The sequence below is a fragment of the Mirounga leonina genome, unplaced genomic scaffold (genome assembly GCF_011800145.1).
Source record: "Mirounga leonina isolate KUSES-001 unplaced genomic scaffold, KU_Mleo_1.0 Mir_84, whole genome shotgun sequence".
In the NCBI taxonomy this organism is placed as follows: domain Eukaryota; kingdom Metazoa; phylum Chordata; class Mammalia; order Carnivora; family Phocidae; genus Mirounga; species Mirounga leonina.
The window spans coordinates 3,134,406-3,161,506 of record NW_023270827.1 but is presented as its reverse complement, the minus strand read 5'-3'; the positions used below and the strand labels follow the sequence as shown (position 1 = coordinate 3,161,506).

The following is a 27,101-nucleotide window of genomic DNA, read 5'->3' as shown; positions in this document are numbered from 1 at the left end:
TTTGGGCTTGCCGTTCACCCGAGTTTCAATAGAAATCACATTCCTGAAAACTTCACATTGACATGCTTTTTGATGTAGGTGCTCTGGAAATAACATTAAGATAATGAATGAGAATTGTGCCAATAGTTATAATGCATATGCATTAGGGTACTTATAGATATCATTACAGATATAAGGCAGGCGGTCTAGATATATCCCATTATTTCCCTGCCAATCCGCACACATGAACATTTTGCATGTTTTTCTGCTGGTCATTGCATTAGCAGAGTTTTGGCCTTAAACCAACTCTTACCCAGTATTAATGTATTTATGAGGAACAGATTATAAATAAAAAATAGTTTTGTCATTTGGTTATACTTATCCTGGTAGTAAAAGACCATAAGACAGGATGAATTATAATTTGGCTCTTGCTTTGAGCTTACCGCAGCTAAATAAGGGAAGAGCGGCATTAATCGGACATGCTAACGCAAAAGACTGCTGTCTTAATTCTGGCCCATTTACTATATTCCTCATCGAATTCACTTCACCTATTTCTGTACATCTTTCTGATCACTGTGGAGTCTCCACACAGATACACAGGGCCTTTTCTTTGAAATGTGAAGCTTTAGCGTTAGTAATTTTTACATATCATGATTTTTGTTCGACATGCATTTTTTTTTAGTCAATATACTGAAGCTAAGTCGATTCCCCAACCATGCATCTATGTGGTGATCCCATTTTTTTGTGTCCTTATGCCTTATGTGAAGGCAAAAATCCCCAGCCCCTCTCCTTGGGGACAAATGCTTATATGGCAGGTGATGATAAGGGTTGTTTAAAATTAAGCTTACTATTTGAAATATTCATCTAATTTACTGGCTAAAAGACAATACTGGGTAAAAAATGCAGTCAAGTCTGTAACTTGTGTTTTCCCCTCCTTTTGGAGAAGGGCTGAAGGACATGCTGCGGATGATTGCAAGCCAGTGGAAGGAGTTGCAGAGGCAAATCAAACGACAACACAGCTGGATTCTCAGGGCTCTGGATACCATCAAAGCTGAGATTCTGGCTACTGATGTGTCTGTGGAGGGCGAGGACGGGACTGGAAGCCCCAAGGTAAGTGGCTTGAAGTTTGCCTGATTTCCTCTCATTTCTGTCTTCTTTTGAACTAGGCACCACTGAAGTTTTGTTTCTACCCCTAAGGCTTTTTGTTTCTACTGGGTAAACTTTGTATATCTATTTCTACATCCATCTATCTATATCTATATATCTATTTGGATATATAGATATATAGAGAGAAAAAATAAACAAAATGAAATGGCTTAGTTTAAAACAATAAAAAAAAAAAGGCTACAACTTTCAAGTTTTCCAGGAAGAGGTTTTTTTTTGTCAAAAGTGGCAAAGTAGGAGGGGGACCATACTTTAGGGGTATGAGAAAGGGGGACATAAAACATTTAGTAAACAAAACATAAAGCATCTTTAACATGAATAATCAGAATGGTTTTAAATTGTTTTGTTGCAACTATAAATCACTATAATCAGTGCAATCACTCAGCTCTGACATCCATTAGCCGCTTGGTTACAGCAAATTAACAAAGAAGAGAGAAAGTGATTCATTATCTCATTCCTGTTAATGACTATCAGATGCATTGCCTAATTAGGGGATGGTCATTGTAGTGGGAAGAAGGTCATATGCTTCGCTACAAATCTTTTTGCTCTGAGTGTAAGTTCTCCATAATGGTGCATGCACCGAATACAACAAGTACTTTAAAAATGAGTATTGACATGCTTTGGTTATCTATTTTAGATTTACAAAATAACCCGTAAAGCATATGCAATTAAACTTTAAATGAAGCACTGATACAATGCACTGCTGTTCTAAAGGTATCTTTGGACTCATGATGTGGAAAATAATTTTATTAATTTGATATTTTCATGTAATTTCTCTTTCTTTTGTATTTATCCTTTTGTGAAAGTACATGCAGAAAACCAGTCTCATAATAGACTCAGCATCGAAACATATTGCAATGTGGGGGGAAACAGATTTAAGAGTTCATGGTTTCTATTCCTGGCATGGACAAAGTAATTAAATCATCATCAAGTCACATTTATTCAGCATCCATGCGGATTGGCATTGTGTGAAATGTATACAGAGCAAGTTAAGCAAACCCTTTACCTTCTTAGACTCACATTCTTCAGGAGAAACCCCACCTGCCCTGCAATGGTGAGACCATGCAGCCAGGGAAAAGCTCAGAAGATTTATAGCTTTGGAACCTCAAACAACAACCTTTAACTTACTTCTTGGAAACAGAGAATGGAATGATGAGCTCAGTTCCACTTAAAGAAGGCTCCTCGGAGGAGGTCACATTTCAGGAAATACTCAAAGGAAGGAAGAGCAGGGGCTTGGCACATGAGCACACATTTTAGGAAGTGACGTGACGAAAGGATCAAAGCTGGAACTAATAATATGGAAGGGAGAATGTATTCAGCAGATTTCTCAGGGCAGAAGTAGAGCCCTCTCAAAGAGCAGGCTGCAGGGAGGTTGATGGGGCTAATGCTTCGGCTGGGGTGTGGGGCAGTGATGATGAGAAAAGACCCAACTCAAAAGTCTGTTGTGTTCTATTTATTTAACAAAGCATACTGATTGCTTCCTTTTAGAAAGCTATCCTGTATTGGGTGCATTCTACGTACCAGATGTGGTTCTAAGCACTTCTGTGGATTCTTTCATGTAATTCTCACAACAAATCTATCCAGTGATCCCATATAATCCCCAGTGGAGAAAATGGAGGCACAGAGAAGTTAAGTAACTTGCCTAAGGTCACACAGGTCCTAAGTAGCAGAACTCAGATTTGAATTTTAGCCCTTTGACCCCAGAGCCCATGTCGGTTGCCGCCTAGAGTACTGCCTCTTACTGGTGCTGCTCAGAGCCAGGTATGCTGGTGATGAATAATTAGTCTCAGGGCCAGTCTCATGGATCTAGTGGTGAAGTGGGGATACTAATCGTGCCTTTATAGATGGTGATGTGCTGTGAAAGAAAAGAAAAGGGAGCAGCCAGAGGTTGGGCTGGAGAAGTGATTTAGATCGGGGTATCACGGAGGGCTTCTCTGAGGAGGCAGCATTCTATGAGCAGGCCAGTGCAGTTGGAGAGAGAGAGAGAGAGAAAGGAGGGTGTGAGGGAAGCTGGGTGGCCTGTGGTAGCACAGGGGAGGGTTTTGTAGTGAGGAGGGAAATGACATCATTGATTGGCAGCATAAAAAGCTGTTCCTGGCTGTGGTGTGGACCCTGGGTGGGTGGAGGCGGGGTAAGTGGGAGTCAGGGTGGGGAGGTGCCAACGAGGAACTGCAGAGATGGAGCAGTCACCTAAATTAATAAAAGACTGAGGCTAAAAATGAGTAGCTCTCTTCGCCAGGGCCAATTTGAATTTGGTACTTAGAAATCAGCTCATTTTGTGAGTGGGGGGTTAATATTGAGAAGGGAGTAAGGAAGTAACCAGAAGAAGAGAAAGTATTATCCAAGGAGAGATAGTATCAGCGTTTCTCAAAAAGAGGAGCACCTGCCCAGGCTCAGCCTTGAGAGATCAGAACCTCCTGGCTGGGGTCCCAGAATCTGCATTCCACCAGCTCCCAGAGAACCACTGTTGTATAGTCTCTAAGAAGGCCTTTTTCCTGCAGGGCTACGCAATTCTCATACAACCAGGGTCCTCACACAACATGAGAGAAAGTCTGTCGCATTGTTGCTTATAATAGCAAACAATTGATATCAACCAAAATGTTTAAAACAGGGACTGTTTAATTAAATCATGTTCATCTTATCCTAATGAAAGGTTATACAGCCATTTAAAATAACATTTTAGAAGAGAATTTTAAAACATTGGGACAGTCCTATAATATGCAATTAGATACTTTTAGATACCTCTGAATTTTCCAAATCTCTACAATGAGTAAAAATTTTAATCAGAAAGATACAGAATATATATAAAATACAAGAATTAAAAAGTGATTTAAATGGTAAAATGGGTGACAATCATCTGTGGGGACTTGAGATATAAATTTAAAGGTCAGAAGGAAGAATAAATACATCTGGTTCTTAACGATTTGGGTGCCTCGCTTCTAAAGAAACAATGACAAAAACCTCTCTGTTTGAATCATCCCCTAGATAAAAGTGCCTTCCTCGAGTCTCATCAGTTTACAGAGAATAACCTAAGTGTTCTTCGTTAATACTATTTCTATGTCAAGCATTCTGTGTTACGCTGTGTGTGCAGAGTCATACACCTACAAAGAGCTCCTGGAGAGGCTTCTGTAGGTTTTGGCAGCCGCAGAAGCTGAGGGAGGTGCGGAGACTTTGACTCTGACCTGGCAGAGCCAGCAAAACCCCAGGCCTTCTACCTTTCAACTAGCTCTCTCTTCCCCAGTCTGGGCTGGATTTTCTCTGGACAAATGAACTCTTCCGTAGTCAAGGGTGAAGGTGAAATCCATTTAAGACAAAGGTAATACACTTCTAATTTAAACTTAGGGAACTATGGTGAAATCGGTATGATTATTCTTTGTATCTGTTTAATATCCATGACCTGCCTGCCTTTGCCTGTGGCACAAACACAAAGAACATTAGGGAAGGCTCAGACTCGGACTGATGTCAGACTGCCCAAGTTCAACTCCGGGCGCTCGCTAGCTGTGTGTCCTTGGGAGAACGGCGTCACTTCTCTGTGTCTCAGCCTCCTCATTGTAAAATGGAGGCAGTGATAATATTCCCCGTGAAAGGACTGTGATACAGATTAAAGAGTTGACATATCTAAAGTGCTTAAAACAGTGCCTGGCACATGAGAAATCCCAGATAAGGGTATATGTACAAGTTTTCGTTTCTGATGGTGAAGACAGTAAACAAATAATTATAATAGAATCTGATAGATACTCTACTTAAGATAAGTATGCAGCACTATGATACACAGAGAAGGAAATAATGAACCCTGTTTGGGGGTATCAAAAGAAAGATTTACAGGGGAGTTGATGTTTTCAGTGAGGGGTGGGAAGGATTTTTGCCAGCATGAAAATGATGAGAAGGGAAGATTTACAGGGGAGTTGATGTTTTAAATGAGGGGTGGAAAGGGTTTTTGTCAGTGTGAAACATGTGCAGAGACCTCGAGGTGTAAAAGGCGTGGCGTGGCTGGAACATGGGACCTTATTGTGGACAAGCGTTAGGCTGGCTTGCCACAGTCTGCACCGAGGCTCACGATGTGACCAAAAATAAATAAATAAATAAATAAAATCAGTCAGTGATTTGAGCAATAATTCTTCATATATCTGTAATTGACACTATCCAAACCAGAGGGAGAGCCCTATACAGACTATATATCTACTATGTACTGTTTAAAAAAAAACTTTTCTTGCCATATTGCACGAAATAGAGCAAGCTTAAATAGGTTACCCTGAAATTGTCCAAGACTAAAAGCTTGGATTCGACTTGTTATCTATCATGTCAGTTCTCTTTCCTGAAGTGACCTTGCATAGGTCATGTACAAATTGTGCCACGAAATGCATCTCCAAGCATATTAGTTATGATCATCTATTTCATCTTAGACCTAAAAGAGAACTAAAATTAAAACATAATAAAAAAAATAACTCCAGAATTCATCTTAAGTTTACTTCAGAAGCTACTGGGAACTTAAGAAGCATAATAGAAAATCTAAAGAATATATCTAGGGGGTATTTTTCTTTTTTACCTTGTTTGAGAGACTGCAGAAAAGGACTTGGTCTTAGAAATCTTGTAAAGAAGGATAGGAGGAAATTCAAAGACTCTGGGAAACTTCTCCCCTAGGACTCGGCAGCATACCTTATTTGTTGTATTTCATTTTTTAAAAAAGTGTTTTCCCAGGACTGTGAGATCTTTTATACATGGAAATAGAGAACAGAATTCACCAGTTCTAGAAATAGAGCTTCAACACTCACTTCCAAGAATTGAAAATATGCTTGTAATTATGTATTTTATTTTAAGATAGATTGGTTAAAGTTTATCAGCTAAAACTAGGCTTTCAGTATGTTAAATTTTTGAATGGTGTATAGCTGGAGGGATTTCAAAACATTAAACATCCCACACCTAAGAAAGGCTGCATCCCCCCCCCCGTTTTTTTTGACCTTTCAAGGCAAAAAACAAAAATTGTGAAAGCAAGAAAGCATTCTTAAACTTTGCACATTGCCTCCTTTAAGATATTCTTATTCTCTGTTTCTTTACTTTTCACCTATTCAGCCATCATTACAGCCGTCTTAGAATCAAGGCCAGGATGTCCCAAATGTGACATCTCAAACTTTGCATCACTATAATCGGACAGTGGTTCCTTTGTCCTCTTTAAAGAAACAGATGAGTTTCTAGGGGCATCTTGGTGGCTCAGTCGGTTAAGCATCCGACTCCTGATTTCGGCTTGGGTCGTGATTTCAGCCTCCTGAGATTGAGCCCAGTGTTGGTTCCATGCTCAGCAGGAAATCTGTTTGAGATTCTCTCCCTCGCCAGCCACCCCCCAAGCTTGCTCTTTCTCTCTCTGTCAAATAAATAAATAAATCTTTAAAAAAAAAAAGAAACATAAATTTCCAGCACAAAGAATATTTGAAGATTTTATTATAAATTCAGAAAGCTTTACAGCTACCAGAAGGGTGACCTACCCTAGGTTCCATCGAACATCTTCATTTCCTTAGTGAAAGGAGACAGAGGGTTGGGTGCTTTGAACTTCAGGGTTGTGCTTATTTATCTGCCTTCTTTGAGGTTCTTAGATTGACGTCTTAGATTGTCATCCCATTGGAAATGGTTCTCAGAGGATGAAGTTTATCAGTGTTATCTGTTCAACAATAGCACTTAGAGCAAGCTTAAGAACATATCTTAAATATGTTTGCTCAGCCTTACAAATGACAGTTTTAGATAGTGGCTAAGAAGGGACATACGCGTGGCTACCTGGGCTTTATTCAGACATCTAGGGAGGGCAAGTCCAATATTAACACACATTTTTTGTGTGTTTATCAGACACCTGAGTGTTAACCTGGTATTATGTTAATAAATTATGGGTAACTTTCTGGGGCGTCTGGGTGGCTCAGTTGGTTAAGCGTCTGCTTCGGCTCAGGTCATGATCCCAGGGTCCTGGGATCGAGCTCCATGTTGGGCTCACTGCTCAGCGGGGAGTCTGCTTCTCCCTCTCCCTCTGCTGCTCCCCCTACCCCACTGCTTGTGCTCTCTCACTCTCTCTCTCCCCTAAATAAATAAATAAATAAATAAAATCTTTAAAAATAATTAATTATGGGTAACTTTCTTTAACTGAAGCGGGGAGAAAGAAGCTGATTTGGAGAGTATTTTCTCTGTATTCTATAGTGCCTCTTGGGTAATGCTGCAGCTGGACATTATTATCCTAGAATGGAATTTGATCCTGATGCTTCCAAGGTGCTGTCTTTGTATTCTTTCCTTTTCTGGCTCAAAAGCTTATGTAGGTAACATGTTCTTTAATATAAGATCTTCAGAAACAACATTGAAGTAATGAATGGGAATTGCATTTATGTGTTGCCAGTCCCACATACATGGACGCATGCATGTAGAATTACTTGAGAGACTTAACTGCCTTCCTCATGCAAAAAGGAGCACGGCTATATGTGTCAAAAGGAACCAGAAATGATGTGGTCAGATTAAATTGTGCCTGAAGTGGTAGAGAGAGAGACAACAGGCAAAGGCCTGGCCATTATTTATTGAGTGCTGACAGAACGCTCTGCCCAGTGCTGGGCCAGACATGAGGGAAGACATGCTCAGTGGTCTTATCATCTCAGTGTAAGCACGCAATCTAACATCTTGTCTAATGTAAATTGGGCTATCTCGGATCTAGAATAATAGATCACCCAAGATTCCGATCATCTTAATTAGGATGTTGGCAGATTGAAATGAAATGTGGTTCTTGATGCAAGCAAATGAGTAGTCAATGCATTACCAATTCCATTGCTTTCATGCCGAATTCTTCCTCAAAGCCAGTATCTGATCCAGTTCCTTTTCTGCTCAGCTATATAAACATAGTCCTGATATGCAGTACCTAGGGAGAGCCCTTTCTTCTACTGTGGATTCTTCAATAGTGCTTTTTTTGTTATTCGAAGGGCAGCTTTTCTTCAAGAGTGTTTTTGAAAGACAGAAACAAAAGTGAGTTATTTCTTTGAAGATCAGTTGTAGGTACTAAATTTATGATAGAATCGAATAAAAGATAGTTCCTCTAATCTCCTTGAGGCACTTAAATTTGCATATTATCAGATGTATGGGTGGAACTAAGATGAGGAATTTTTTTAAATGATCTGCCACTCTAGTAAGGTGACTGAAAAAAAGATTTGAGATGATAAAAATATATAGTAGGTCAAAGGATAGCTAATGGGCATCCCTATCATGGTCTATATGATATGTGAGACCACAGCTTATCTTAACTTTTCACACTATATTTCCATTGCTGGTGGTGGCCTTGAGGGTAGAAGTGTTTGGCTCAGCAAAAATCAGAGTGAAATTCTTTGGTGTCTCTAGTCAACAGAGACAAATGTCATTGATGTGAGGAGGTAGTCTTTTTTTTTCCCCCTTTAGTCAAGGAAGTACCTAATCTCAGAATCTATAGTACCTAGAGTTGCAAAGAGGCATGGGATTGTATACAAAGTTACATTCAATGGAAAGTAGCCCTCTTGTATTGGCAGAACTCACATTTCGTAACTCAGCCTGATCGATTTTAAAGATATATATAGTAAAAACATTAAGAGAGACTTTCTGATCCATAGTGGAGGTCAACATTAAAAAAAAAATCCATAAGTATTTAAGCGCAAATCGGAAGGCAAGATACAGAATTGCTTCCAAAAACACTTTAAATTAATAAGTAAATTCTTTGAAGGTGTGAAACAATTACCTCAGTGTGTGATTTACCCTTTTTCCCAGAATGTGTTGTTTCTGGCAGGGGAGCGGTCTGAGCTGAGAGCCCTGCTAACGGGATTACTCTGCTCTGGCTCTTGTGTTTATTGAGTCACCTAGGACTTCTTATAAAACAGCAGCTTTCAAATATACACACACCTGCACTCACCACCCTGAATCCTCCAAACGTTTGTTTAACTGTTCTCGCACCGAGAGTATCTCTCCCATCCAGTGAGGTCAAAAAGCACCGAGATGCCCACATTCTGCTTTTTCCGTCTTGGAAATCCGCTGGAGCATAGCCATCTGTGTGGTGCTGGTGCTAACGGAAATGGGGATCTTTTCTCGGTAATAAACGTAGCGCTCTTTGCCACCAGGACTCACAGAACATTCCCCATCTTACCTCCCCCTGCGCCTAAATGAGGGTTAATGTTTCTCAGGAAACGTTAACTAGATTGGAGGTCCTGCTGGGCTGGAGCCCAGGGAGCCATCTTACAGCAGCTTCTAAGCCGTTTTTGCACAAGGTTGTGAGGTGGCTTCCCGTCTTTCTAGTTAGTCTGCAGAGGCCAACACTTGTTTAGTATTGCCCCCTGCAGGGTGAAGCCGGGCCCTGGATCTTGCTGAGTGAGTAACAGGAGAGAGAAAAAGGAAAGCCTAAAGCAAGAGACCAAGACAAAGGAAAAGAGAGGGGAGAAAAGGAAAAAGAAGGAATAGAAAGAGAAAGATAAAAGAAGGAAGTATGTGTCCAGTGAAATATGGTAGAAGATAACTGCCCAAGTCTGCTTCTTGGACATTTATGCTTGTATGTCTCTGTCTCTGTCTCTCTCTCTCATTCTGTCCTTTTCTAGCTCTGGAAATCAAAGTCAGAAAAGCTTTCTTTACTTTTGACATCTTAGATATTATTGTATAGACTTGGCGTGTATGTGTGTGTGTGTGTGTATAACAGACTCTGTTAATGGGGTTAACACTTAGAGTGGGCTTACTATGCTTTAGGTTTGTGTCAAGCCTTTTACCCGGATAGCCTCATTCTTCCTCCCAACAGAACTAGCATTTGTTACTCCTAGAATCATTTTCACTTTACTGATGGAAGAACTTCAGCTCCAAACATATATAAGATACTCAGGCTTATTCATTCTTTTTAAAAACCTTACATGGCAGGGTAAAGGCCAAACCCCTTACCCTGTCATTTGACTCCACCTGCCTAGTGAAGATTTATGCACTGTTTCATTTCATAAATCTTCTAGTTAGTTCACCATCTTCCAAATGCATTTTCCCCTTTCTTTTCTTTTCTTCTTTTTGCCCAGGGCTTTTCATATTCTCTATATCTATACTGCTCTTATCCATCCTTAAAATCAATAAATATTGAATATGTAACTACACTGTGATGTCATACCTCTGGACAGGACACTGTACCTCTCCTTGCTCACTGCCCATCAGTGGAGACAGATTTGCACATATGTAATTCTAAACTAAGGCAGGCTGTGTGATAAATCCTGTAATAAGGCACATAGAGACAGGGAATTTGGGGGAGGGGACATTAGTGCAATCTGATGGGGTCTGGGAAGGCTCCGCCCACCCCTAAGAGAAAATGGATTTTGTGAAGCCCTCTAATATTCTGATAAATTGTTAGTAGGAAGATATTAGAGGGCGAGCATTCCAGACAGAGGAACTAACATGGTCAAAAGTATGGAAAAGAGAATACATGAGGGACATCTAGAGAGTGGTGAACAGTGAATAGTTTGGCTCTTTCAAGCGTAGGGTGTCTATGTGTATGTGTATATATTTATATATATATAATGGAGAACTTTGAATATCAGCTGAAGACTTTCTATTTTACTAGTGTGCCGTGAGTGTTTTTAATGATTGGATTTAGCCACAGAAAACAGATGGCAGAAGTAGGATGAGGGAGAAAGGACTGAATTAGGAATCTAGTACAATAACTAGAGGCAGCTGAAGTAAAGCAATGACTGTGATAATATAAAGAAAAAATAGAAGTGATATTATAGAAGAAGAAATATTAGGATTTGGTATCTGGAGAATGGGGGGCTGCTGAGGGAAGAGTTAATGGTGACTCAAAGGAATTGAGCATGAGCAGTTAGGAGAATCATGTTAGCGTTTACGGAGGTTGGGCACATTTTGATAAGGAGCAGTTTTGAAAGCTAAGTATAATGGCCTTGGTATCCAATTAATAAGAGTATCTGGGTATATAACTTGGGCACAGGTATTTTTGTAACATCTGCAGGTGATTCCAAGGTGCAAAAAAGTTTGAAAACAATAATTTAGAAATAGGAGAAGCCTGAAAATCATCTATATATTATGTGCAATATTCAGTCAAAAATGCGAGCCTGAAGCTTGGAGTAGGGGTTCAATGCTAAGGACAGAACTTTGGCAGTCAAAATAGAAATAATAGCTGTAGCCTTGGAAGTTGATAGTGACAAGAAAGGACTATTGTATGAGAATAAAGGAGAAATATGATAGAACCTTGAGGAATGTCTGGAGTAACTGAGAGCAAGGATGCCGTATTAAAACTGGGATTAAGTGGAAATCTACAAGCTCAACAGTGAAACTTCCAGAATGCTGGCAGCCAGATGAGAGTAAGGTTGTAGGTCAAAGGGACTTTTTTTTTAAATTAATTTATTTTTTGTTATGTTATGTTAATCACCATACATTACATCATTAGTTTTTGATGTAGTGTTCCTTGATTCATTGTTTGCGTATAACACGCAGTGCTCCATGCAGTATGTGCCCTCTTTAATACCTGTCACCAGGCTAACCCATTCCCCCACCCCCTTCTAGAACCCTCAGTTTGTTTCTCAGAGTCCATAGTCTTTCATGGTTCGTCTCCGCCTCTGATTTTCCCCCCTTGATTCTTCCCTACCTGCTATCTTCTTCTTCTTCTTCTTTTTTTTTTTTTTTAACATATAATGTATTATTTGTTTCAGAGGTACAGGTCTGTGATTCAACAGTCTTACACAATTCACAGCATTCACCATAGCACATACCCTCCCCAGTGTCTATCACCCAGCCACCCCATCCCTCCCACCCCCCACAACTCCAGCAACCCTCAGTTTGTTTCCTGAGATTAAGAATTCCTCATTTCAGTGAGATCATATGATACATGTCTTTCTCTGATTGACTTATCTCGCTCAGCATAATACCCTCCAGTCCCATCCATGTTGTTGCAAATGGCAAAATTTCATTCCTTTTGTTGGCTGCATAATATTCCATTGTATATATATACCACATCTTCTTTATCCATTCATCTGTCAATGGACATCTTGGCTCTTTCCATAGTTTAGCTCTTGTGGACATTGCTGCTATAAACATTAGGGTGCATGTACCCCTTTGGACCCCTACATTTTTATCTTTGGGGTAAATACCCAGTAGTGCAATTGCTGAGTTGTATGGTAGCTCTATTTTCAACTTTTTGAGGAACCTCCATACTGTTTTCCAGAGTGGCTGCACCAGTTTGCATTCCCACCAACAGTGTAGGAGGTTTCCCCTTTCTCTGCATCCCCGCCAACATCTGTCCTTTCCTGACTTGTTAATTTTAACCATTCTGAATGGTGTGAGGTGGTATCTCATTGAGGTTTTGATTTGGATTTCCCTGATGTCGAGCAATGTTGAGCACTTTTTCATGTGTCTTTTGGCCATTTGGAAGTCTTCTTTGGAAAAATGTCTGTTCATGTCTTCTGCCCATTTCTTGATTGGATCATTTGTTCTTTGGGTGTTGAGTTTGATAAGTTCTTTATAGATTTTGGATACTAGCCCTTTATCTGATATGTCATTTGCAAATATCTTCTCCTATTCTGTCAGTTGTCTTTTGGTTTTATTGACTGTTTCTTTTGCTGTGCAAAAGCTTTTTATCTTGATGAAATCCCAATAGTTCATTTTTGCCCTTGCTTCCCTTGCCTTTAGGGATGTTTCTAGGAAGAAGCTACCACGGCTGAGGTCGAAGAGGTTGCTACTTGTGTTCTCCTTTAGGATTTTGATGGACTCCTGTCTCATGTTTAGGTCTTTCAAGTATTTTGAATCTATTTTTGTGTGTGGTGTATGGAAAGGGTCCAGTTTCATTCTTCTGCATGTGGCTGTCCAATTTTCACAACACCATTTGTTGAAGAGATTGTCTTTCTTCCATTGGACATTCTTTCCTGCTTTGTCGAAGATTAGTTGACTATAGAGTTGAGGGTCCATTTCTGGGCTCTCTATTCTGTTCCATTGATCTATGTGTCTGTTTTTGTGCCAGTACCATACTGTCTTGATGATGACAGCTTTGTAATAGAGCTTCAAGTCCGGAATTGTGATGCCACCAGCTTTGCTTTTCTTTTTCAACATTCCTCTGGCTATTCGGGGTCTTTTCTGGTTCCATACAAATTTAGGATTATTTGTTCCATTTCTTTGAAAAGAGTTGATGGTATTTTGATAGGGATTGCATTGACTGTGTAGATTGCTCTAGGTAGCATTGACATCGTCACAATATTTGTTCTTCCAATCCATGAGCATGGAACGTTTTTCCATTTCTTTGTGTCTTCCTCAATTTCTTTCATGAGTATTTTATAGTTTTCTGAGTACAGATTCTTTGCCTCTTTGGTTAGATTTATTCCTAGGTATCTTATGGTTTTGGGTGCAATTGTAAATGGGGTGGACTCTTTAATTTCTCTTTCTTCTATCTTGTTGTTGGTGTATAGGAATGCCACTGATTTCTGTGGATTGATTTTATATCCTGCCACTTTACTGAATTCCTGTATGAGTTCTAGCAGTTTTAGGGTGGAGTCTTTTGGGTTTTCCATATAAAATATCATATCATCTACAAAGAGTGAGAGTTTGACTTCTTCTTTGCCGATTCGGATGCCTTTTATTTCTTTTTGTTGTCTGATTGCTGTGGCTAGGACTTCTAGTACTATGTTGAATAGCAGTGGTGATAGTGGACAGCCCTGCTGTGTTCCTGACCTTAGGGGGAAAGCTCTCAGTTTTTCCCCACTGAGAATGATATTGGCTGTGGGTTTTTCATAGATGGCCTTTATGATATTGAGGTATGTACCCTCTATCCCTACACTCTGAAGAGTTTTGATCAAGAAAGGATGCTGTACTTTGTCAAATGCTTTTTCTGCATCTATTGAGAGGATCATATGGTTCTTCTTCTTTCTTTTATTAATGTATTGTATCACACCGATTGATTTGCAGATGTTGAACCAACCTTGCAGCCCAGGGATAAATCCAACTTGGTCATGGTGAATAATCCTTTTAATGTAATGTTGGATCCTATTGGCTAGTATTTTGGTGAGAATTTTTGCATCCATGTTCATCAAGGATATTGGTCTGTAACTCTCCTTTTTGATGGGGTCTTTGTCTGGTTTGGGGATCAAGGTAATGGTGGCCTCATAAAATGAGTTTGGAAGTTTTCCTTCCATTTCTATTTTTTGGAACAGTTTCAGAAGAATAGGTATTAATTCTTCTTTAAATGTTTGGTAGAATTCCCCTGGGAAGCCATCTGGCCCTGGGCTTTTGTTTGTTGGGAGATTTTTGATGACTGCTTCAATTTCCTTAGTGGTTATAGGTCTGTTCAGGTTTTCTATTTCTTCCTGGGTCAGTTTTGGTAGTTTATACATCTCTAGGAATGCATCCATTTCTTCCAGATTGTCTGTTTTGCTGGCATATAGTTGATCATAATATGTTCTTATAATTGTTTGTATTTCTTTGGTGTTGGTTATGATATTTCCTCTTTCATTCATGATTTTGTTTATTTGGGTCCTTTCTCTTTTCTTTTTGATAAGTCTGGCCAGGGGTTTATCAATCTTGTTAATTCTTTCAAAGAACCAGCTCCTAGTTTCGTTGATCTGTTCTACTGTTCTTTTAGTTTCTATTTCATCGATTTCTGCTCTGATCTTTATTATTTCTCTTCTCCTGCTGGGTTTAGGCTTTACTTGCTGTTCTTTCTCCAGCTCCTCTAGGTGTAGGGTTAGGTTGGGTGTTTGAGACCTTTCTTGTTTCTTGAGAAAGGCTTCTATTGCTATATACTTTCCTCTTAGGACTGCCTTTGCTGCATCCCAAAGATTTTGAACAGTTGTGTTTTCATTTTCATTGGTTTCCATGAATTTTTTTAATTCTTTAATTTCCTGGTTGACCCATTCATTCTTTAGTAGGATGCTCTTTAGCCTCCATGTATTTGAGTTCTTTCTGACTTTCCTCTTGTGATTGAGGTCTAGTTTCAAAGCATTGTGGTCTGAAAATATGCAGGGAATGATCCCAATCTTTTGGTGCTGGTTGAGATCTGGTTTGTGACCTAGGATGTGATCTATTCTGGAGAATGTTCCATGGGCATAGAGAAGAATGTGTATTCTGTTGCTTTGGGATGGAATGTTCTGAATATATCTGTGAAGTCCATTTGGTCCAGTGTGTCATTTAAAGTCTTTACTTCCTTGTTGATCTTTTGCTTGGATGATCTGTCCACTTCAGTGAGGGGGGTGTTAAAGTCTTCCACTATTATTGTATTGTTGTTGATGTGTTTCTTTGCTTTTGTTATTAATTGCCTTATATAATTGGCTGCTCCCATGTTAGGGGCATAGATATTTATAATTGTTAGATCTTCTTGTTGGATAGACCCTTTAAGTAGGATATAGTGTCCTTCTTATCTCTTATTATAGTCTTTGGTTTAAAATCTAATTTGTCTGATATAAGGATTGCCACCCCAGCTTTCTTTTGGTGTCCATTAGCATGGTAAATTGTTTTCCACCCCCTCACTTTCAATCTGGGGGTGTCTTTGGGTCTAAAATGAGTCTCTTGCAAATGGGTCTTGTTTTTTAATCCAATCTGATAGCCTGTGTCTTTTGATTGGGGCATTTAGCCCATTTACATTCAGGGTAACTATTGAAAGATAGGAATTTAGTGCCATTGTATTGCCTGTAAGGTGACTGTTACTGTATATTGTCCGTGTTCCTTTCTGGTCTATGTTACTTTTAGGCTCTCTCTTTGCTTAGAGGACCCCTTTCAATATTTCTTGTAGGGCTGGTTTCGTGTTCACAAATTCCTTTAGTTTTTGTTTGTCCTGGAAGCTTTTTATCTCTCCTTCTATTTTCAATGACAGTCTAGCTGGATATAGTATTCTTGGCTGCATATTTTTCTCATTTAGTGCTCTGAATATATCCTGCCAGTCCTTTCTGGCCTGCCAGGTCTCTGTGGGTAGGTCTGTTGCCAATCTAATGTTTCTATCATTGTAGGTTACAGATCTCTTCTCTGGAGCTGCTTTTAGGATTTTTTTCTTTGTCTCTGAGACTTGTAAGTTTTACTATTAGATGTCGGGGTGTTGGCCTATTTTTATTGATTTTTGAGGGGGGGTTCTCTGTGCCTGCTGGATTTTGATGCCTGTTTCCTTCCCCAAATTAGGGAAGTTCTCCACTATAATTTGCTCCAATATACCTTCTGCCCCTCTCTCTCCTTCTTCTTCTTCTGGGATCCCAATTATTCTAATATTGTTTCATCTTATGGTATCACTTATCTCTCGAATTCTGCCCTTGTGATCCAGTAGTTGTTTATCTCTCTTTTTCTCAGCTTCTTTATTTTCCATCATTTGTTCTTCTATATCACTAATTCTCTCTTCTGCCTCATTTATCCTAGCAGTTAGAGCCTCCATTTTTGATTGCACCTCATTAATAGCCTTTTTGATTTTGACTTGGTTAGATTTTAGTCCTTTTATTTCTCCAGAAAGGGTTTCTCTAATATCTTCCATGCTTTTTCAAGCCCAGCTAGTATCTTTAAAATCATCATTCTGAACTCTAGTTCCAACATCTTACTAATGTCCATATTGATTAGGTCCCTGGCAGTCGGTACTGCCTCTTGTTCTTTTTTTTGAAGTGATTTTTTGTCTTGTCATTTTGTCCAGAGGAGAATAGATGAATGAGAGAACAAAATGCTAACAGGTTAACAACATCCCCAGAAAAATATACACTAAACAAATCAGAAGAGACCTGAAACTGGGGGAAAAGAAAGGGAAAGAAAGAAAAAAGAAAAAGAAAAAGATAAAAACAAGCAAACATAAAAAAATAAAACAGAATATGATCAAATATGATCAGGCTGGTGCATAGATCAGTGCCACACACTAAATTTTGGGCGTATTTTGGTCTGTTAGAAGAAAGTGCCTCCCAAAATTTTAAAGAAAGAAAAACTTATATATGTATAAAAATAAGGGTTAATACGATGAAGGGATGGAATATGAGTGTAAAGATGAAAATTATAAAAGATTTTATAACAGGAATTGATAGATAAGAAGTTGGTTGAAAAAAGAAAGAAGAGGATTTAAAAAAAAAAGGGGAGAGAATGTGATCAGGCAGGAGACTAGAACAAAGCCATACACTAGAGATTTAGGGTATATTTTGGTCTGTTAGAAGAAGCTGTATCCCAAAATTTTAAAGTGAGAACAACTCATATATATATACCAAAAATAAGGTTAACTACTATGAAGGGATAGAATATGACTCTAAAAATGAAAAATAAAAAAGATTTTTTAAAAAAAGGGATTGATAAGATGTTGGTTGAAAAGGGGGAAAAAGAAAAGCAAGTTAAAAAAAAATTAACTTTGAAAGACTAAAGAATCATGGGAAAAAAGCCATGAATTCTATGTGCAGTATTCCCCTAGTGCTGGAGTTCTGCCGTTCTCATTGATCGGGAAGCTTGGTCTTGGCTGGCTGTTCTTGCTGATCTTCGGGGTGGGGGGGCCTGTTGCCGTGTTTCCCAAATGTCTTTGCCGGAGGCAGAATTGCCCTGCCCTTGCCAGTCCAGGCTAAGTAGTCCGCTCGGGTTTGCTCTCGGGAGCTTTTGTTCCCTGCAAGCTTTCCGTACAGCTTTGGAGGACGAGAGTGAAATGGCAGGCTCCCAATCTCTGCCCTGGAGGAGCCAAGAACTTGGGGCCCCACCCCTCAGTGTGCCCCCATAGAAAAGCAATCACTCCCGCCTCCCTGGTCTCCGACTACACTCTGTGCTCACCCGGCCTGTGACCGAGCGTTTCTATCTCTGGCACCTGACTCCGTGTGGAGTCACCAAACCCAGCAGATCCCTGTGATGCACTCCCACAATGCTCCTCCCGGGGGAGTAAGGGGAGTCTCCCTGGATCTGCTGCCTTTTGGGTCCCTGCTGGAAGAACAGTGGCCCGACTGTGCCGTGGATCACATTTTATGGCAACCCCGAGCTGAGAGCCTGCTCCTTGGCTCCGTCTTTGCACCCGGCTTCCCCACCCCAATACCCAGGAGCTCTGCTGCACTCAGGCACACCAGGTCTTCCTGTGACCCCTAGGGTCCTGAGACTACACTGTCCCAGTGAGGGTTCCGCCAAAGGGACTTTTCATGGAATAAGTGGGACACTGTCTTGTTTATAGGCCAAAGAATAGAACTAGTTAAAAAGGGACAGTTGAAGAAGATAGTTTGAAGAAAGACAAGAAGGAAGGTGAATTGGTACAATGATTCAAATGAGGGAGAAGTGAATCAGGTGGGGCTGTGAGTTTCAGGAAGGGAGGATGTATCTTCTGAGATAGGAGAGAAAGAAGAAATATTGGGTGGTTGGAGGGTAGGAAGCCGAAGGATTTAGAATGAAGGACAATTCAATGTGGTTAGTCAGTGAGACAATTAGTTGACTAGAGGGTTGGGGTGAGGAGGGACTGGAGAACAAGATTGGGATTCAAATCCCACCATTCCAATAGAGATTTCCTATAATTTTCCAGTGCTAAGTGACTGCTATCTCCTCTAGACTGTATTGCATTTACTATTTGTAGAACATGTTTGGTGATTAATCACACACAGCCTTGTGACACCATTTCCACTGTTGTCTTGAACTTCCATTTATATCTTTTAGAGTTAACTTTTAAGGTGATTATGCCCCATGACTATAAACTCCTCAGGGCGGCGTTTACACCCTAAATTTCTTTGTTGTATGCACTTTAAACATTATTTGGGCTAAAAATGTACTTTATTCTTAATTGGTTGATATAGAATATTCTTATTAAAGCTAAGGACAGAATTACACTTTCTGTTCTCATCTTTCACGATACTTTATCTTAGCTGTATAAATAATGGCACAGTTCTATCTTATCACCTTCTCTTTTTTTTCCTACAATTCTCTCCCATTTGCTTTGCCTCTTGCTTTTTATTATGAATAAGACAATCTTTAAAAGAGCCATTTCACCTATCTCTCCTAAAATAACTAGTAATTTATGCCACAAAAAAGAAAAAAAAACATGATTTTATTATTACTTTTGTACTTTCTTGATTCAGGTCTAGTTGGTTAATTGTTATAATAGGTTGTTAGATTTTTTAAAAAATCTATTTAAACAGACTTGCTGAGAGAATATACTCTGAGTTGCTTCTTTTGAAAAGGACTAAAAGCGTCTAATGTAACTTACCATCTGACCAGCACACTGGTTGATGAAATTTGTAGTCTGCTCTAAAGCTCTCTAACAAGATTAGGTGAGATTGAACCCGAAAAGGTAAAGGTCTCTCAATTGATGTAAACTGGGAGGGCAGAACTGGATCATACCACTATTTGAATCACTAACAAAGTCTAATCTCTGACATATTATATTTGGTGCACTATAATCTGTGTACATACACGTGCTTATAGTAAATGATGAATGAGGTTTAGCTAACATAATATAGTTTATACTCTTCTGGACCTTTGGAGGAAACATAGGGTTGAGGAGCTCTGCTCTGTAAAATGACCTGGATCACTTCTCTGGAACAGAGTCTCCATAAAACACACACTCATGCATTTTTCCAAACCAGCTTGGTCAAATTTATTTTCCTGCTGTCATTCATTTGATGCCTCTTCTGGCTTTCATTAGATAGATGGAGGGAAATACTGAATTTCACTGGGTAGTTCCATCTGGCTAAAACCAGTTAAATAATTTCTGATGGGAATTGTTGGTCCAGTTGTGGGACTAGAAAGAAATTAATATATATGAACATCAGTACTTATTTGAACCTTCTAAAGTTCATCCATAATTTGAGGGCTATGTATTTTGAATTATGAGGAATTTTGAAAAACTCCTCTTTGTCTCAGCTCTTTTCTCTTTTTCAGACCCTCATGCCCAAAGCTTTTCTTTCTTTCTTAGCTGAAAGTAAGCGAATAACCACATGATGTAAACTCATGATTCCAATGCTAAGGAGGCTCAATAATATCAGTGATACTGACTATTGTAGGATGCCAACTGCTTAATGTGTTGGAATTTTTCCCATTATTCAAGACTTTGGAGAGTCCACAACCTGACCTGTTGTATACTTAGCAAGTGCTTTATACTCACTACCCCCTGCTTTTGACTTATTGTTTCTCTACTTCGCAAACTTTTTTAAGAGTTACATATTTATTTCTAAAATGGTGACCTTCTGGGCCCACTACCCATTATCATTAATGAAGTTCTTATATCATGATGTTTTTTCTCTCAAGTAAATTAGAGTAATATGATTCAATGGAAAACAAAATGTATTTTTTAAAATTATCCTTAAATAGTGTTACTATTAATTTTTGTTGCATTTTAGAGTGAAATGAAATCATCTCATTTCCTGATAGGGGAGAACTTTGTAACTAACTTCAGTAACTACTACTGTTAATCAGTAATGGCAAATTTCCCCACCCCCTTTTTTGGTTGAAGGCTAAGAATTATTAATGGTGTAACACAGGACAAAGAGAACAGCGATGTGAACAAAGGTATCATTGGATAAAGGTAAATTTGATGCTCTGAGTGGTTTTCTTCCTTTGTAATTACTTTTGTGCTCTCTCCAATTGTATCGTAGTTTTCAGTTGTATTTCTGCTCCAGACCTTTGACAAATAGCATCTTCTATCGTTGTCTGCAGATTCTTTTAGTGTCAGTTGTACACAAAAAGCTTAACGACTATTTTCTTTTGGCAAATATACAAAAGGGGAATCAGGTAACAGAGTTTGAAGATAGGATCTCTTTGGAAATCCTGCATTTTAAGCAGATGTTGTCTCACAGTGGCTTCTTTCAATGAATCCCTTAAAATAGAAACTCTTGTTGTGCATACTTTTCCTAGGTAATCGATAGTTCTTTCTTCCCATAAGTGATAAAATTGGATATTGGGAAGTATAGGCACACTTCTCCTCCTAGGAAGGAAATGGGTTGGGGATGATGCACTATTGACATAATCATCAACAGCAGCATCAGACAGTGCTTATTAGGCTTCATTTGCAGACAGGTGGACTGCCTTACCAACAGCCATTACTGCCCTCCTTCTGTACTGTGTGGTTCAGGGAGGTGGAACGTATTCTCCAGCCCAGGCGGTGACTCACAGTCTGTCAGACAACCAAGAGGGCTCCCCTTCCATGTTACTGATTTGTTGAGGCACAACCAACTGATGTCCTTCTGCAGTGAAGTATGAAGAAAAGTCTCTGCAGGGCTTTTGGAAAAGTTTTTTTTTTTTCCTTGTAGGAAGAGACTAGTAAGAGGAAAAGACTCCCTTTCAGACTCTGGATGCTTTCACAAGGACATGAAGCTGTACTGCTGTGGCATTTTGTTGGATTACGCATAGAGCTGTCTTGAAGTCAAGGCTGATATGCCGAAGATGGCAGAGGAGAAATGTGGATTTTTTATATCATTGAAGAGCTGAATTAGCCAACCCTGGAGCCATCCTACCTTCAGCATTTTTGACAATTTCCTTCTTTGTTTAGGCTCCTTCTCTTAGTGGAGCTGGGATTTTCTGTTACTGGGGGCACACAAATTGTAAGCAACAAATTCACTGTTTTAATGAATTGTTACCAGCTGCTGAGTATTCTAAACTTTGAATCTTTCTCTACCTGCTCATGTTCAAAGTACTTTTACTTCTTTTTTTCCTCACTGCTAAGCCATCATCTCTTTTTTTAAAACCGCTTCTCAACTCATGGCTACATTGGTGCCTTTGGCCACAGGTACTCTAGTGAAACTATCCTCATCAGTGTTCACTCATGACCTCTTGGTTACCAAATCAAACAGTTTCTGAGTCTCAGCTCCCCAGTCTGTAAATAAAACATGTGATCTTGATTGGTGGTTTTCATTAAAAAAGTATTAGCCAATTAATTTCAAACTAAATCTTACTCATAGCCCCAACATATAAAACAAGCCAAAATGTAAAAATAAAATAAAAGATGCTTTTCACACACACACACACACACAAACAGAGAAAACCAAAGTGGAATTTCTTGGTTGACTCAGAACCCCAAGGCTTTTCACCCTGCTTATTGCCACCTGAGCCTTCTCTAGCCCTCCCTACCCCGACCTCTGCAGAACTCGGAGTTCACACAGGGCACAGTTCTAAAACTAGATTCCCAATTGACCTTGTCAGTGACTCTCTTGCCTCTTTTCCATTTGCACTGTAATTCTTCCACCTAGAATGCTTCGGTGGTTTTCCGTAGCCTACCTATCAAATTCCTTCCTTCCTAACTTTGTCCCTTTGAGTCTCCTTTGTTTTCATTTGCTACAGCCACATGTCTTTTCTCTCTGCTCTTCTCATTCTGCTCCTCAGATCTTTGCCCATCTGCCCCTATTCTGTCCTTTTCACTCCCACCCAGGACCCATCTGAGTCAGAGTGACTGTCAATTTCCTGAATGTGCCTAGAGTATTTCTACCTCAGGTGTAGCACTTAGCACATTCTGTCTTTGAATCTTGTATTAAAGATCTTCCTTGGGTGCCTGGATGGCTCAGTCGGTTGAGCATCTGCCTTTGGCTCAGGTCATGATCCCAGGGTCCTGAGATTGAGCCCCACATCAGGCTCCCTGCTCAGTGGGGAGTCTGCTTCTCCCTCTCCCTCTGCCCCTCCTCCCTCCCCCTACTTATGCTCTCTCTCTTAAATAAATAAATAAAATCTTAAAAAAAAAAGATATTCCTCAAGCTGAATGCTCTCTGAAGGTGGGAAACTATTTCTTGTTCATTCTGAAGACTGTAGTGCTCAGCATATGTCCCTCAAAGACTACTCTCAAAAAATGCTGGTTAATGAATAAAAAATTTACAGAATAAATCAAAATCCTCATATTATGTGGGGATTCTTTAGGTTATTTATTTGTTAGTCCTCTAAATATTTGTATCAGTTTTGTAAATTGATCTACACTCTGAAGTTATATAGATTCAATTGATTTAATTGATATGATGGAATCTAGGCCAGTTATATAAAACTATGGTGAAGTATCTTTTTAATGCAAAATCTTTTATGGCTTTGCATTTCACAATTTAAAAAAAAGAAAAATAAAGCAGCCTACTAGGCCCATACTTGGAAATTTGCCTTTTTTGACATTTTAAGCAGGGTTATTTATGAGTTAGTTAGCTCACTGACACCCTAGGCATACAAGTTGTGAATTAATGAAAAGTGTGGCTGCTGTACAATACTATAATTTTCAAACACTTAATTTTAATTTAAGTAATTGTTTTTGAGTTCTCAGGAAGGACAATCAAGTGTGTGATTTCAATAAAATGTATCTCTTTTTTTTATTTTCCTGTTTCCCATAATCACTATAAGATTATCATTTCTTAATAAAATATGCTTGACAATTCCATTAAGTTTAATAAAAATTATGAAAGTTGTTGAAGGAAAGTATGTACCACTGTACAACTACTTAGTTTCTACTATTTCATTTTAGCTACTTAGTACTTCATAATTTGTTAATATCTTAAAATAGTTCTGATGAAAAGGAAAAGGTATGTTGAATTGGTAAAGTTAATATTTTAAACAAACTATAATAAGAATATATCATGTAATATAGTAGTGATAGCATAGTGATTGATATGCTTTGGAGGGGAGAAGCAAATAAATTAGGAAGTTTTTTCCAAGACTGATTTTATCAATAATTTTCAGAATTGGGAAAGAACTGACTTTGGGACTTAAAATAATGATAGGGACAAAGAAATATATTTCAGAATTTGATCACTGAGAGCTTGAAATAAGCCTCTATATAGATAAGCAGTAGGCAAATGGAAGGTACCATCCCCAAGGATTATCAAGAGAATCCTTTTTCTGCACCTGCAAACAAAGAATGATACATATGAATGTATTGTCAGAGTTGAATGGTTGACTAATTCATCCATGGTTGCTAAGAAGATCAGAGATATTTCATACATAAACTCCTATAGTTGTTGCCAAGGTAGGCTTCTGACTCCCTGTTCTCCTGCTTGGTGAGTGGGGGGCTGGAGCCATGGTCTGTGCTAAAGTGAGGAGCTTTTTTTTTTTTTCTAAAGATTTTATTTATTTATTTGACAGAGAGAGCGAGAGAGCACAGGCAGGGGGAACAGTAGAGGGAGAGGGAGAAGCAGGCTCCCCACCAAGCAGGTTGCCCGATGCGGGGCTCGATCCCAAGACCCTGAGATCATGACCTGAGCTGAAGGCAGATGCTTAACCATCTGAGCCACCCAGGTGCCCCTAAAGTGAGAAGCTTTGAGTGGGACATGCAATGAAGGAGAATCACAGCATCCAGGGAGAAGGTGGGCATGAGAACCAAAAACACAGCTGGAAGCAAGAACTGAGCCCACAACTGGAGTGGATGGATATGAAAAGGAAAATGGAAAGTTGAATCTAGAAAGAGCCACTTTAAGGCAACTGTACTCAGCACCATATGCTTACAACACAGGGACCTTGCGTGATCGCAGAGATGGTAGCAGTAGGAGCTGTTAAGGTGCCAGAAAAACCAGCATAGGCCATGTCTTCCACACAGCATCCTGGGATGCCTGGGGTTCCTCCTCAGTGCAAAAATACTTGCCTTGTAGATCCCACAGATTCAATGTGTGACGTCTTAATACTTTTTGAACTCTGGCATTATACCCTAAGGTGACTAGCTTCTGAGAAATAAAAGGTACAGGATCTGAACTCTTTAATTATGGTTTTAATGTTTGTTACTGTTATTGGAAATAATTATTATACCTTGTCAAGGGTCTTTGAGGTTAAGATTTTAACACGTATCTAGAGATCTATAGTAAATTGCTTCCATGACTCCATGTTCAGTATTTAATTCTTGGTAGGTCTAGTATTCATAGGGCAACATTTGAAACATGCCAGTTGGCTGCTGATTCAACACTAACTTGGCTGCTGATCCCTTTCTTACTTCGCACATTCCCCCATTCCTTGACCATTAATTCTGTAAGACTCAGTTTAAATTAGGAAAGGAAAATGGGCTGCTTAAAATGAATATAGTCAGGGAAAGGCTCTGGCTCTTATGGCCTTACCCATAGGAGCCTCAGTAAATTTCTTTCTGCAAAGTATTTGATGCTTGCTGCCTACCTGTCAGCAATACCTCTGTGGGATCCATCCCTAGGGGTAAGAGACCTACGGCTACAGTCACAGACAGAGAGGACTCTGAAGAGGGTAAGATAAGGAGCTTTTTCCAATAGCTTTACCTATCTCAGCATATATGGCCCGGTCTTTAAACTCCCAGCTCATAAAGCAGTATTTCCGAGTGTTTTCCGCATCTTGGTCTCCTAACGAGCACTGAGCACTAAGTGGTCTCCACTCTCTGTCTGCGTCCGACCACCCCAACTGGGTTAATCATCATCTGCTCACAGAAGCCTGGAAACCCTGGGGGATTAGTGTTTGGCAGAGTCAGTCAACTGGTTGGTTTGTGCAAAATTTGGAGAGAAGAGAGTAGAGTGGCGAAGTGAGTTAATAGTGGCAAAGTGAGTAAAAGTAGCGGTGAAGATGCAGAGGATGGCCTCCTATCTCATTGTATTGTGATTTTGAATAAAAAGATCTTTGTTAAGTGCAGGCTGAATGTAGTTGTTTTTGGTGCTAGTAGGAAGCTATTTGTGTAGTGCGAATGAAAAGCGAGTCTGGGTTTACGAGTCCGGGTTTACGAGTCCAGGGCCCCACACAACTGTGGAGCGCATTGGAAGATACTTGTTGTATTAGGTGGCTATAAATGATGACCAAGCATGGGACTAATAGGACAGATGAAATATGCTGTTCAAGAAAAATAGTCTCCTTTTCATAAAACACATGACAGTCCTGCATCCTGCATCTGCCATGATATAATGACCCTATTAACACAAAAGAAATGAAAAATAAGGAGTCAGCATGGTTGTTACCTAAGCCCATCATAACACTTTAAATTGCTTAAAGTTGCAGTCCCCTCAAAAGAAATTACAGTTGTTGAGTGGCCCTTTTGGCTACTTGGCAAGATCTGTAATTCAAATGGTTTAGGAATTAATTCTTAGGGAATTTTGTCTCAGCTTTTCTATGTAAAAGGGTCACAGCATTTTATATATTACAGAAAAATATGAGATGATTAAGGCCAGAAAAAACAGGCAGGGGAAAAAGAAGAAAACACCTCTTTCCCTGTTTCATAAAACTGTGGTAGAGTACTAAGTAAGACGAACAACCTTATAATTAGAAAGAAAATTATGAGAAGTTATTTTTATTCTAAAAATCACATTAATGGCTTTGTCTGCAGCACAGTTATTACCAATTGCCATTAACTAACTTGTTAACACAAACAAGCTTAAAATTTACTTCATATTCTGTAGTCCTAATAATTTTTTGAAAAAGTGTGGCATTCAAATGATGTAATTAAAACAAGTAGAATAATAAACATGTATTTATGAAGGGTTGTATATGTATTTGTTTTAAGTTGAACAGATAATTTCTAGTGGGTTTGTGAGTCATACAGTGAATAATTAAAATAAATTTAAATTCAAATATTAACAATTCAATTTCCAGTTTGGTGAACATAAGCAAATTATTATAAGTTTGTTTTCAATTCCTGCAAAGCATATTAAAATTAACTTTTCCTCCATTTAAGTAATGTGTATAACTAAACTTCCTTCCTACTGTGAAACGGTTTCATTTATTGCTATTTGTAAACCGCCTAGGATAGATGCAGAGTGGATTGGGCTCGAAACTCCTTGAACAGTTTCTTTTGAAATAACACTACATACGTTAAGCTCAATTACACATCCAAACAGCCACAGCTCACTTTTGGTAATTTATTCATTGATTTAACATAGTACCCAGAAGAGCCATGCCTGCTGTCATTTTTGTAATATATTATGTTTTAAATATACTCATGCTCACCCATGCACACCATTAAGGTGTGCATAAACCTGTGTTTTTCTCTCTTGACAGCTATAAATGTTTGTTATTATTACACAAAACATATGTTCATGTTGTTTTTGTCTAAATTATTCTATCTGGGGCTATAAAGTTTTAATGTTATTAGTTGCCCTTAGAATTTTAATGTTTCACTGCTGTAACCTTCTTAGGATTTCTGTGCAATTAAATAGAAACTA

General features: G+C 39.1%; 1 protein-coding gene across 1 annotated transcript in view; it reads left to right on the top strand.

The window, feature by feature from the left end:
* The window catches only part of LOC118002892 (A-kinase anchor protein 6-like), a 286,565-nt gene that overhangs the window by 63,449 nt on the left and 196,015 nt on the right, over positions 1-27,101 (top strand). The window contains exon 6 of the mRNA XM_034993503.1: positions 926-1,089. Within this exon, the coding sequence (XP_034849394.1) occupies positions 926-1,089 (164 nt within the window). The remainder of the gene's footprint in view (positions 1-925; positions 1,090-27,101) is intronic.